The following is a 12978-nucleotide window of genomic DNA, read 5'->3' as shown; positions in this document are numbered from 1 at the left end:
ACTCCACATGCTGCCAGCAACTAGACCCTCAGATGAGATGGAAGAGAGAACGATGAAGTTGCTGTGAGTGAAGGGGATAGTGTAATGTGTCTGAATCATTCTTCCTACTTGGTTTATGCTGTGAAAAACTGCCACCAGCATCCTCTTATGTGCTAAGATGGAGTCCAGAGGAACAAGCTTATATCTTTGGTTTACCCTGTACTGGTGAGGTTCCTTGTGCATGGTCATCTCAGTGCCTTGATGTTAGTGGTCATGCTGAAAAGAATCCGTCTAAGAGTCACTCTGTCCTTAGGTCCACCATAAGTCATTACTATTACCTGAAGAATGAGAAAGTTGTGTCAATGGAGTGTAGCTCCCACATAGGTTTGAGAGACTGTCAGTTGGACATTTTTTCCTACAGAGAATATTGCTTCAGTGAGTTGAGGTAATCACTACAAAGCCTGAAGGCATGAATTTGATCTCCAGGACCTATAGGGTGCAAGAAGAAACTGACTCCTGCAAATTGTCCTCTTACCCCAACATACATCCCCCCACATAGTTATAGTAACAATACATAAATATAAATGTAATGCACTAACAATACATTGTTGTAATATTGAAAAGCAGCAGGAATTTTGGATTCCAGTAAGAATGCAGGCTTTAATATCTCTGAGACTCTGAAAGTTTTGATCTCTCCTCCTGGTGAAACGGGGGTGGCAGGAACCTAATACTCATGATATTGTAGGGATAGAGAGGAACACTGACTTCAGGTGGCCAGCATAGTAGTGTAAGTGGTGATGGTGATAATAGCAATGTCTGGACCAAAGAATAATATGCTAATAATTATGACACTGTAAATAAACTTAGGAACACACGGGCTCGTGTCAAAAGTAAAGACAAAATCAGCTTCCTCCTATTTTGTCTTCATCACACTGTGAACAGGCTGCTGAATGACCTCGTTGTGTGCACTGTGAGAATTCCTCTGCTCTCCGTAATCTCTTTACCAGTCTTAGACAGTGGGAATGGGAAACGGGACAACTGTCCAGGAATTTACCCTGGAGGGATTTCCTGCTGTCCAGCACCTGGGCAGACTTCTCTTCTCACTGAACCTGCTGGCATACCTGGCCTCCATCACTGGAAATGTCGTCATTGTCTCCATCATCTGCACCAGTGCCCGTCTGAAAAGCCCCATGTACTTTTTCCTCGGTATTTTCTCCTTTGGGGAGTCTTGTTTTACAAGTGCTGTTATTCCCAAGTTGTTGGCTATATTTCTTTTAGGGAAACAAACAATTTCCTTTGTTGCCTGTTTCATACAAACCTTTGTCACGCTATTTATCGGGGCATTCGGTTTTTTTCTCATAGCTGTGATGTCAGTGGACAGGTGTGTGGCTATTTGCAAGCCTCTGCATTATCCCACCATCATGGACCTAAGGACCTGCATCCTCCTTATTATGGCCTGCCTTGCTCTGACCTTCACCCTGATCACATGGCTAGTAGTGAAGGTATCACAGTTATCCTTCTGTGGCCCCCACGTCATCCCACACTTCTTCTGTGACATCAGCCCTCTGATCCACCTCTCCTGCTCTGACACCACTTCTGTTGAAGCTCTAACGTTTGCCCTTGCTTTGATTATCCTTCTCTCGTCTCTCATCATAACCACTATCGCATACAGCAATATAGTAATCACAATTGTGCATCTCCCATCGGCCAAGGAGAGACAGAGAGCTTTCTCTACCTGCTCATCCCACCTCATCGTCCTCTCTCTGATGTACGGCAGCTGTGTGTTTATATATGCGAAACCGAAGCAAACGAGTAGGCTTGAATCCAACAGAGAAGCTGCTCTTGTGAACACCGTAGTGACACCCCTTCTGAACCCCGTCATCTACACCCTGCGCAACAAGCAGGTCCATCAGGCTCTGAGGGAGACTCTGAGCAGAATAAAAATATCAGGATAGGAAAGCTTGACATGTTCTTGGAGTGGAATGCATCAGAAATTGTGTTTTCTCCATTTTAATCGGTGCATGGGCCTTGGCACTTGAAAGCCACAAAATTCACAAACCTTCCATATAAATAGCTCCATAAAATGCAGTTGTTTGTCACCTCAAAAATACATCTTAATGCTGTGTGTATGCCTGTTCCACATATTTCTGGCAATCTTATTTTTGTTTGCTTGTTCTGGCTTTTCAAGACAGGGTTTCTCTATGTAGCCCTCGCTGTACTGAACTCTCTCTGTAGAACAGGCTAGCCTAGAATTCAGAGAGACCTGGCTGCCTCTGCCTGCCTCTGCCTGCCTCTGCCTGCCTCTGCCTGCCTCTGCCTGCCTCTGCCTGCCTCTGCCTGCCTCTGCCTGCCTCTGCCTGCCTCTGTTTGCCTCTGCCTCCCCAAAACTGGTATTAAAGGCACACACTTTCACTGCCCAGCCTGAAAACAGATTTTAATTGCAAAATCTATTGAACTTTTTCATCCAAGTGGTAATAACTATATGCTTGAAATTTCTAAAATAAATTAAACTATACTGTTTTAATTGTACTCTCTTCCATGCATAAACATGCTTTAGCAAACAAAATAATTGTTTACCAATGGTGGTAAAGTAACTAAAACAATTAGTGACTTTATTTGAATTGAGGCTTTGAAAATATTAGTAGAAATCAGCAATGCTTTGCCCATATTCCTTCTGTAAGTCGTTAAAGGAAAGATGGTCACAGAATCCTTTTGCCTTATAAAATATATGTTGTAGTGATGTCTTCCGTTTCTCTTCTTGTAACTTGGCTCAGCTGTACATGAGTGCCTCATTTAAATGCTAGATTGAAATGTACTATTTAGGATCTTAATTCATTCTCTAAAACACCAAAATGGCTACTGTCCTAAAGATGTGCAAAGTCTTGCTGTTCCAAATTTTGCAATTGCATGCCAGTCTCTCAAGAGTCAAGCTTACATATGATTGATTTCTATTCTGAACTAGTTACTAAGTACCATGTACATAGTAGGCTGAGAGGGGTCTTGCTAATTGATGACCTACTTTCAAGCCAACGTTTCTGTTTTTTGTTCAATGCTCCATTTTTAACCTTGCATGCTTTCAGTCCCAACTTCCAGGATATCATGGGTCTGTCTTGTCTTTAGAAGAAATGCCTCTGAAATTATTATGGTTCATAATTGTGTATTTGTTTTGAAATAAGGTCTCTCCATGTGACAGGCTTGAACTCTCACCCCTTAAACCCTTGCTTTACACACCTGAGTCCAGTGATAACAAAATTGAGATGTCATGCCTACCTCTTTCTTTTAGCTTATGTGAACTAAGTCGTTATACAACCATGAATAAAATTTTATGAAATTAATTTAGGTTCACGGTGGGCCCTGAATGTCATAATTCAAAGTCCATATTCCACTCCAATCTCACAGGCACAGCCCCTGCACTGCCTTTGCGTTATGGATCCTCTCAGAATTAAGCCTGTCTATACCATGTTTATGCTCCCAGACTTGCGCTGAACACACAACCCCTGTAGGGTTTTGCCTGGTGAGTCTCAGAACCAAGCCTTCTCCTGCCATTCCAACAGTCCCAGGCCCAGCTCTGAAAATTCAGCTCACACATCCACAGTGCTGCCAGGTGAACTCCCCTGACCCTAGACTACCCATGTCCCATCTCCATGCTGGCAGGCTTAGACCCAGTCTAACAGCTCCATAGCAGTAGAACATGGGTTCCTGCCCAACCTGAGGCAGGCTAGAGCCTCACCTCAGACACATGTCCAGTGATTAAAGTTCACATCACAAAGGCACACACACACACACACACACACACACACACACACACACACACACACAAAACCATGAAAGGACAGGAAAGCGTGACCTACCTGAAACCCACTAGCTTTATAAGAAGGTTCTCTAATGAGAACTACCTAGAAGAACCCCAGGAAACAGAGTTTAAAAGATCAAAAACTTTACCAAGGACACAAAATTAAAGTTGCTAAGTCCACAAGGCTAGGTGTTTCAGCTGGTCTTCTGTAGAAGCTGGAATCCTGAAGAGGTAGGTTCCAACAGATGTGCTGGCAAGTAAGTCCAATTAAGTGAAGAAGAGTGAATCTTCCTTCTTCCCATGTTCTTATGTAGGCCTCCAAAGAGGATTCAAACAAATAAAGAGATCAAATATTTATGGATTTAAAAAGTTAATGCTGCTAAAATATTCCTATTATATCTAAATATATTCTACATATCTATATATTCTACAGGTTTTATGTACTACATATAAAAAATGACAGGCATTGTCGACAGAAATAAAATAAATCTGGGCAGCCAAAGCAATTCTGAACAATTCTTTGTAAGAAAAGTGATGAAGATACCATATTACCTGATTTAAAATATACTTTAAAGCTATAGTAACCAAATTAATGGGTGTCACAGAAACATTCCTCTAGACACATGGAATAGGACAGAGAGTCTAGAAATGAAACTCACCCAGTAGAAGACAACTCACTTTTTTTTTAAACAAAGCTGAAAAAATATACAGTGGAGAGAGGCTGACATATTTGATAAATAATGACAGGTCAAATCAGTATTTACATGCAAAAGAATGAAACTAGACCCTATTTCTTACCACATACCAATACCTACTCTAATGGACTTTAATACCATAAAGACACTTCCTTCCATACAATTCAGTTTTAAAATGTATCCAGAGAAGATATGACCAACACAACAAGTATATCTTTAATAAAAAAAAAAAACCTGCTTGGGGCTGGACAGATGACTCAGCAGTTAAGAACACTGACTGCTCTTCCAGAGGTTCTGAGTTCAATTCCTAGCAACAACATGGTGGTTCACAACCATGTATAATAGGATCAGATGCCCTCTTCTGGTGTATCTGAAGACAGTAATAGTGTACTCATACACATGAAGAAGAAGAAGGAGAAGGAAAAGGAGGAGGAGGAGAAGGAGGAGGAAGAGGAAGAACAGGAGGAGGAGGAAGAGGAGGAGGAGGAGGAAGAGGAGGAGGAGGAGGAGAACAACAACAACAAGAAATAAGACAAGAATGAGAAGAACAAGGACAAGAAGGTGAAATCACACTGAGGTACTCCCTTAGTGACTAGGTATGGGAAATTTTATACACATTGTGGAAAGCAGCATAGGGAGCAGGTTCCTCACTCAAAAACTACCAAGTTGGCCAGGGATTACACGGCTTGGTATATTCCCAACGAAAATGGAGTCAGTATGCTGAGATCGCTGCATTCTCATATTTTATCCACCACTATGAACAATCACCAAGATACACAACCAACATATCTCCACCAGAAAATGTAGTATATATACACAGTGGAATTATATTTGGGCCTTTAAAATGCAATGTGATCATTTGGATATGTTTGAATCTGGGTAGCACATTAAGTGAAATAATTCATAAACATATAGATAAATATCACACAATCTAACACATAGTATGGAATGGAAAATATGGCATTAGAAAGCATGAGCATAATTTTCAGGGAGACACATCTGACCCTCAGGGGACACTGTAAAAGGAGGCTGGAAGAGTGTAAGAGCAGGATGCTGGGAAGGGATGCTGTGAAATGCTATTTTCTAGATATGGCATGGCTATTGTAATCATGAGCTCACAGCAGCCATGGTTATCTACAGCAGCTGTGGTTATCTGTGCAAACCAGCCACAATTCTGGCTAAAATGGGAGAGGTACTCCCCAGGTCCCAACCTTTACAGGGAGCGATTAGCCATTTAAAATGGATAGGGGAGATAGAACAAGGCTATTGGAGAGTGCTCTGACTTGTAGATTTCCCATGATCCAGTGGATGGCCCAAAACTCATGCACATGTGGACAACATTAATTTGACTCAGTAGATTATGAGAAGAAGGAAAAGGAAAACATAAAAGAAGGTGAGGAAGACGAAGAAAAGGAGGAAATTAAACTGATGGGGACATGTTGGGAGGATGGGGAAAGTTGGAGGAGGGAAATATGGAGTGGGTATGATAATATTTCATTGTACACATGTATGAAATTCTCACAAATGAAAAATCATTCTTTTCAGAAGCTTGAAGTAGCAGGAGGATGGAGAGAGATTGATGGGTACAACACACAAGTAGATAGGATGATATGCTTAAGAGTTTACATGCCTAGTAGGAGTCTATACTCTATAAAAATTTTAATTGCTAAAAAGTACTTTGTATCAAGCTATAGCAATAGTTCCCAATGTTGCCTGTTCTTTAAAGAATTCTGGGGGAGGGTAATGTCTGAATTCAGGGCAACTATGAAAAAACACAACTTTGAGCCTCATGGGAAACAGTGTGCTTGAAGATGCTGGAGTTAGGCCAACAGTCTTTCACAGAGGGGAGAGAGGAACCTCTGTGTGTGAGGGTTTGAGCTGCGGAACCTGTCCCACTCTTCCCAGTTGTATCCTTATGCCTTTAGTAAGAAATAAGAACTATCTGAAGTGATAGGTGTGATAATTCCCCTTACTTGGTCAACACAATACATATATGCAGCAAAGAATAATATAATATTGTGCCCATACACATACATAACTATATATAAAAAACAAAGGACTTCTGGGTAAGATAGTTAAAGCTATCACTGTATGAGCCAGTGAGGCAGGAGGTTGGAATAGGAAAAAAAATCATATCACAAAGAGAAATAGAGGAAGAGGATTAGAAAGGCACAAGGCATTAAAAGGACACCAGGATAGGGTAGAAAGCAGAATGTAATGTGGATAGATAAGCAGGACATGACCTCATCAAAGTCTTCTGCATGAGGAGAAGAAAAAGAAACTTCACACAAACGTAAGCTAAATGAAAGATGGGCAATCAACTCCCAGGACACACCTATAAGAGTTGAATCTGCTTGTGGGGTTTGGTAAAGTGGGAGTTCTCTAGCAGACATGTTAATGGTAGAGGGAAAGCCCATTTTATTTTGCTCTGTGATTCTGAGAGCAGTATCCAGGTGCCATCTTGAGAGAAAAATCTAGTTAAAGCAGAGATAGCCCAGGGGCTTGAGATCACAAACTGTCCCAGGTTGTGGGGCCTCAGTTTGACTTTGGGTGAGGAAAGGCTCTTGGATCAAGTCTTGACCGCTGGAGGGTCAGATGCTGAAACAAAGGGGTGCAAACTCAGGCTGGGGAGTTCGTAATGTCAGATACCCCAGCCTTGGTGATCCTAAACAGATCTCATCAACGGATAAAAATCCTGAGTTTGTTAGCTCTGACCTGAGGTCAGTAAGTGGATCAAACTGTAGAACCCAACAACTATGATTCAACGGATGTGTTGGATAGTTAGAGCTGTAAACCTCCAGCATTGTGACTGCTCTGTAAGTACAAAGACGAGACCATCACCTCAGGGTCACAGTTTGATCCCACACTCCCGACACCTCCAGCTAAGCACTATCTGTGAGAAAATTGCTCCAGATCACAGACTGCAAAACTAAATGTGGCCAGTAGAGATCGCTGGCACACAAGAAGTAAATCTACCAGCTTAAACACAGTTCTGGTGAACACCACACATGTGCAAACACATGCACATACATGCATAACTCCCAGACTTCAAGTTTTGAGGACACAACAATTCTCCAACAACCCACCTTTTCATTTTTCTTTCTCTCCCCAGTGAGTACCACATTTAAAAACTACACATTTAGCAGGATTTTTGCATTTCTAAAATTTTCAATTGATTACTCCTTTTCATATATCCATCTAATTTTATTTATGGATTATTTCTATTATTGGACCATATTTCCTTCTTTTCACATTTCCTGTTTTCCTTTTTTTTTGCCCCATAGTTTTGCTTTATTGTTTTTACTTTTGCCTGCCCCCTCTTGCTTTTTAACTTTTCCATTACTGGAATTTTTTTCTAATTTCTTGCTAACTTCTCTTTCCTCACACACATTCCTCTCTACTTCTTTCATCTATACAACCCTGCTCCCTGCTTACCTCCTTCCTTCCTTTCTTTCTTTCACTCACTGTTTCTACATTTAACCAAAGTGATGCTTAACTTCGTTCTAAGGATGTCTTTTTAAAGATTTATTTATTTACTTTATGTGTATGAGTACACTGTAGCTGTACAGATGGTTGTGAGCCTTCATGTAGTTGTTGGGAATTGAATTTTAGGACCTCTGCTCGTTCTTGTCAACCCTGCTAATTCCGACTGGCCCTACTCAGTCAGTCCCTGCTCGCTCCGGCCCAAAGATTTATTTATTATTATATATAAGTACACTGTCGCTGTCTTCAGACACACCAGAAGAGGGCATCAGATCTCATTACAGGTGGTTGTGTACCACTATGTGGTTGCTGGGAATTGAACTCAGGACCTTCAGAAGAGCAGTCAGTGCTCTTACCTTCTGAGCCATCCCGCCATCCCGATAAAGGATGTTTTGCCAACAAGACCCATGTGTTGGTCCACCTTACATTGCACAGTTGAGCTTCATTTGTCAGGACTCCATAAAGAGAAACTCACCAAAAATCTTCTGGTGGTGTCCTGAGGCTTCTTGCTGCTTCCTTGGACTATGGCCAGTTGGCAGAGTGATGTCATCTGAGATAGACTAATGTGGTGAGGCAAACCCCATGGAGGATGTGTGATATTTGGAGGTAGATAAATAGGACTCAAGAGACTGTGAGAGGAACTGGGGGCTGGGCTGGCCTTGACTTGCTGGAAGAGCTTAGCTGCTCAAAGCTTGTTGGTCTCTTGTCTTCACTGGTCTTCACTTAGCTGAGAGGCACAGTCAAGAACTTCTCCTGGCGTTCCTCGTGATCCCTCCTGCTGGCTCAAGCCGAGGCTGAGGCTGTTGTCTCTGCTGGGTCGTGCCACTGCTGCTGATTCGTGTTTGCTATCACAACTCTACCGAACTGGACTGCTGGTGTATTTGTGGTGCATTTGTGAGTGGACTGAGCTGCCTCTGCTGACCTGTGACTTGAACTGCAGATTTCCTGACTAATGCAGAATGGATCTGCTCCAAAGAACCATTTATAAACAGATCCATTTTCCCATATCCTTTCTTTTCCACTACCTCTGGTGGAAGGGGGGGGGTAAAGAATTTAAGACCAATCACTAAAAGTAGGCTTTGAAAAAAATAAAAGTGGCCCACACCCAGAGACAGGAGTTCTGACACAAGCAGGATCACAAGTGAGTCCCCAAACCTACCCCAATACCTGGCCTAACTGGGATCTCCAGGGACCCAGGAGATGCAGGATTCCCACCCAGCCATAGACACACATTCCTTCTGGTTTGAACCTGCATATGGGAACAGAGTCTATGCTCCAGCCCCCTGAACCAAACCCAGATACAGCTTGACCCCAGGAGTTCTGACACAGCCAGGATCATAGGCTCATAGGAAGGACAGATCGAGTCAGAGACAGCAAGACCAGTTAATACCAGAGATAAGCAGATGTGAGACGCAAGCACAAGAACATAAGCAACAGAAACCAGTACTACTTGGCAACAACAGAAACCAGTTCTCCCACCACAGCAAGCCCTGGATACCCCAAAATATCTGAAAAGCAAGATTCAGATCTAAAACATCATCTCATGAAGATGAAAGATGACTTTAAGAAGGACATAAGTAACTCCCATAAAGAAATACAAAATAACTCAGATAAAAAAAACCTAGAATCCCTTAAGAGGAAACACATAAATCTCTTAAAGAAATACACAATGAAACAGGCGAAGAAATTGAAAAAGACCATCCAGGATCTAAAAATGGAAATAAAACATTAAAGAAAACACAAAGGGAGAGAACCCTAGAGATGGAAAACCTAAGAAAGAGCAGGAGCCACAGATGCAAGCATAGCCAACAGAATATAAGAGATAGAAGAGAAAATCTCAGGTGCAGAAAATACCATTGAAGACATTGATACAACAGTCAAAGAAAATACAAAGAGTAAAAAGCTCCTAACTCAAAACATCCAAGAAACCCAGGTCACAATGAAAAGACCAAACCTAAGAATAGTAAGTATAGAAGAGAGCAAAGATTACCAACTCAAAGGGCCAGTACCCTAACCTAAAGAAAGAGATGCCCATAAACATAGAAGAAGGCGACAGGACACCAAATAGATTGGAGGAGAAAAGAAATCAAAGGGACATAAATTGGGAAGCAGGAAGTGAAGATATCACTATTTGCAGATGATTATGATAGTATACATAAATGACCCCAAAAATTCTACCAGAGATCTCTTTCAGCTGATAAACAACTTCTGCAAAATGGTTGGATATAAAATTAACTCTACTCAAAGGATAAACAGGCTGAGAAAGAAATTATGAAAATAACACCTTTACAACAGTCACAAATAATATAAAATATCTTGGTGTGACTCTAACCAAGCAAGTGAAAGATCTGTAAGACAAGAACTTCAAGTCTCTAAAGAAAGAAAACAAAGAAGACCTCAGAAGATGGAAAGATGTTCTCTACCCATGGATCAGCAGGATTAACATAGTAAAAATGGTCATCTTGCCAAAAACAATCTATAGATTCAGTGCAATCCCCATCAAAATTCCAACTCAATTCTTCACAGAGATAGAGCAATTCTCAAATTCATCTTGAAAACAAAAAATTCAGGATAGCAAAAACTGTTCTCAACAATAAGAGAACTTATGGGGGAATCACCATCCCTGACCTCAAACTATACTACAGAGCAATTGTGATAAAAACTGCATGGTATTGGTACAGAGACAGGCAGGCAGATCAGTGCAATAGAATTGAAGACTCAGAAATGAACCCACACACCGATGGCACATTGTCTTTGATACAGGAACTAAAAGCATCCAGTGGAAAAAAGACAGCATTTTCAACAAATGGTGCTGGTTCAACTGGCGGTCAACATGTAGAGGAATGCAAATTGATCCATTCTTATCTCCCTGTACAAAGCTCAAGTCCAAGTGGATAAAGGACCTCCACATAAAACCAGATACACTGAAGCTCATAGAAGGGAAAGTGGGGGAAAGTCTGGAACACATGAGCACAGGGAAAATGTTCCTGAACACCAATGACCTATGCGCTGAGATCAAGAATCAACAAATGGGACCTCATAAAATTGCAAAGCTTCTTTAAGGCAAAGGATAAAACAACAACCAACAGACTGGGAAAAGATCTTTACCAATCCTACATCCAATAGAGGGCTGATATCCAATATATACAAAGAACTCAGGAAAGTAGACTCTAGAGAACCAAATAACCCTATTTAAAAATGGGGTACAGAGCTAAACAGAGAATTCTCAACTGAGGAAACTCGAAGGGCTGAGAAGCACCTAAGGAAATGTTCAACATCCTTAGTCATCAGGGAGATGCAAATCAAAACGACCCTGAGATTCCACCTCACACCAATCAGAATGGATAAGATAAAAAACACAGGTAACAGCAGATGCTGGTGAGGATGTGGAGAAAGAGGAACACTCCTCCATTGCTGGTGGGACTGCAAGCTGGTAAAACCACTTTGGAAATCAATCTGGTGGTTCCTTAGAAAATTGGAAATAGTTTTACCTGAAGACCTAGCTATACTACTACTGGGTATAACCCCAAAAGATGCTCCAACATATAACAAAGACACATGTTCCATTATGTTCATAGGAGCCTTATTTATAATAACTGGAAGCTGGAAACAACCCAGATGTCTCTCAAAAGAATGGATACAGAAAATGTGGTACATTTACACAAAAACTATTAAAAACAATAACTTCATGAAATTTTTAGGCAAATGGATAGAACTAGAAAATATCATCCTGAGTGAGATAACCTAGACATAAAAGAACACACATAGTATGTACTCACTGATAAGTGGATATTAGCCCAAAAGTTCAGAATACCTATGATGTAACCCACAAACCATATGGAGTTTAAGAAGAAGGAAGACCAAAGTGTAGATGCTTCAATCCTAAGTAGAAAGGGGAACAAAATAATCACAAGATAGAGAGGGAGGAAGGGACCTGGAAGAGATAGAGGCAAGGGAGGGGGGAAAGGTGGGTAGGATCAGGTGTTGGAAGGGACAGGAGAGAAGTACAGAGGGTCAGGAAACCAAATAGAAATATGTAGCAGTGGGGGAATGGGGAACTGCAGTAGCCACTAGAAAGCCCCAGACTCCAGGGAAGTAAGAGGCTCCCAGGACCCAACAAGGATGACTTTAGCATAAATACCTAACAAAGGGGAGATAGAACCTTAGAGACCACCTCCAGTAGACAGGCATGGCCCCCAGTTGAGGGATGGGGCCACCCACCCATCTCAATATTTTTAACCCAGAAATGTTCCTGTCCAAAGGAAAAAGAGGGACAAAAAATGGAATGGAGACTGAAAGAAAGGCTATCCAGAGATCACTCCACCTAGGGATCCACCCCATCTGCAGACACCAAACTCAAACACTATTGCTGAAGTCAAGAAGCACTTGTAGACAGGAGCCTGGTATGGCTGACAGTTCCCTGAGAGGTCCTACCAGCACCAACCAATACAGATGCAGATACTCACAGCCAACCATTGGACTGAGTACTGGGGACCCCAATGGAAGAGCTAGGGGAAGGACTGAAGGAGCTGAGGGGGATTACAACCCCATAGGAAGGACAATATCAACTAGCCAGACCATCCAGAGCTCCCAGAAACTTAACCACCAATCAAATAGTATACATGGAAGGATCCATGGCTCTAGTTACATATGTAGCAAAGGATGGCCTTATCTGACATCAATGGGAGGGGAGGCCCTTGGTCCTGTGGAGGCTCATCTGAAGGGAAATACTACTAGAGTGATGAGCCGGGAGTGGGTGAGTGGGTGGAGGAGCACCCTCATAGAGGCAAAGGGGAAGGAGGGAGAGAGGGGGAATGTAATGGGGATTTTGTGGAGGGGTAACAGGGAAGGGGAATATCATTTGAAATGTAAATGAATAAAATGATTAAAAAAATAAAAACACAAAGAAGACAGATGGACGGAAGCAAGGAAGGAGGGAGGGAGGGAGGGAAGAAAAAGAAAAGAAAGGAAAGGAAAGGAAGACAGGAAGAGAGAAAGAAAGAAAGAAAGAAAGAGAGAGAGAGAGAG

The 12978-nt window shown here is 41.8% G+C and overlaps 1 protein-coding gene across 1 annotated transcript; it reads left to right on the top strand.

Annotated features, from left to right (window-relative positions):
• Nucleotides 1–920: 920 nt before the first annotated feature.
• On the top strand, nt 921–2002 carry LOC110317141 (olfactory receptor 6M1-like). Its single transcript, XM_021191539.1, has one exon. It carries the CDS (start codon nt 1002–1004, stop codon nt 1932–1934), a length of 933 nt encoding a protein of 310 aa, XP_021047198.1. The 5' UTR covers nt 921–1001; the 3' UTR covers nt 1935–2002.
• Nucleotides 2003–12978: the final 10976 nt, after the last annotated feature.

Source organism: Mus pahari, chromosome 2 (assembly GCF_900095145.1).
Source record: "Mus pahari chromosome 2, PAHARI_EIJ_v1.1, whole genome shotgun sequence".
Lineage (NCBI taxonomy): Eukaryota > Metazoa > Chordata > Mammalia > Rodentia > Muridae > Mus > Mus pahari.
Note: the sequence above shows the minus strand (reverse complement) of the source record. Positions and strands in the feature narration are given on the sequence as shown.

What these genes read in the sequence shown, in the direction of transcription:
- LOC110317141 (XM_021191539.1), top strand. Translation starts at nt 1,002, where the DNA reads ATGGGAAACGGGACAACTGTCCAGGAATTTACCCTGGAGGGATTTCCT.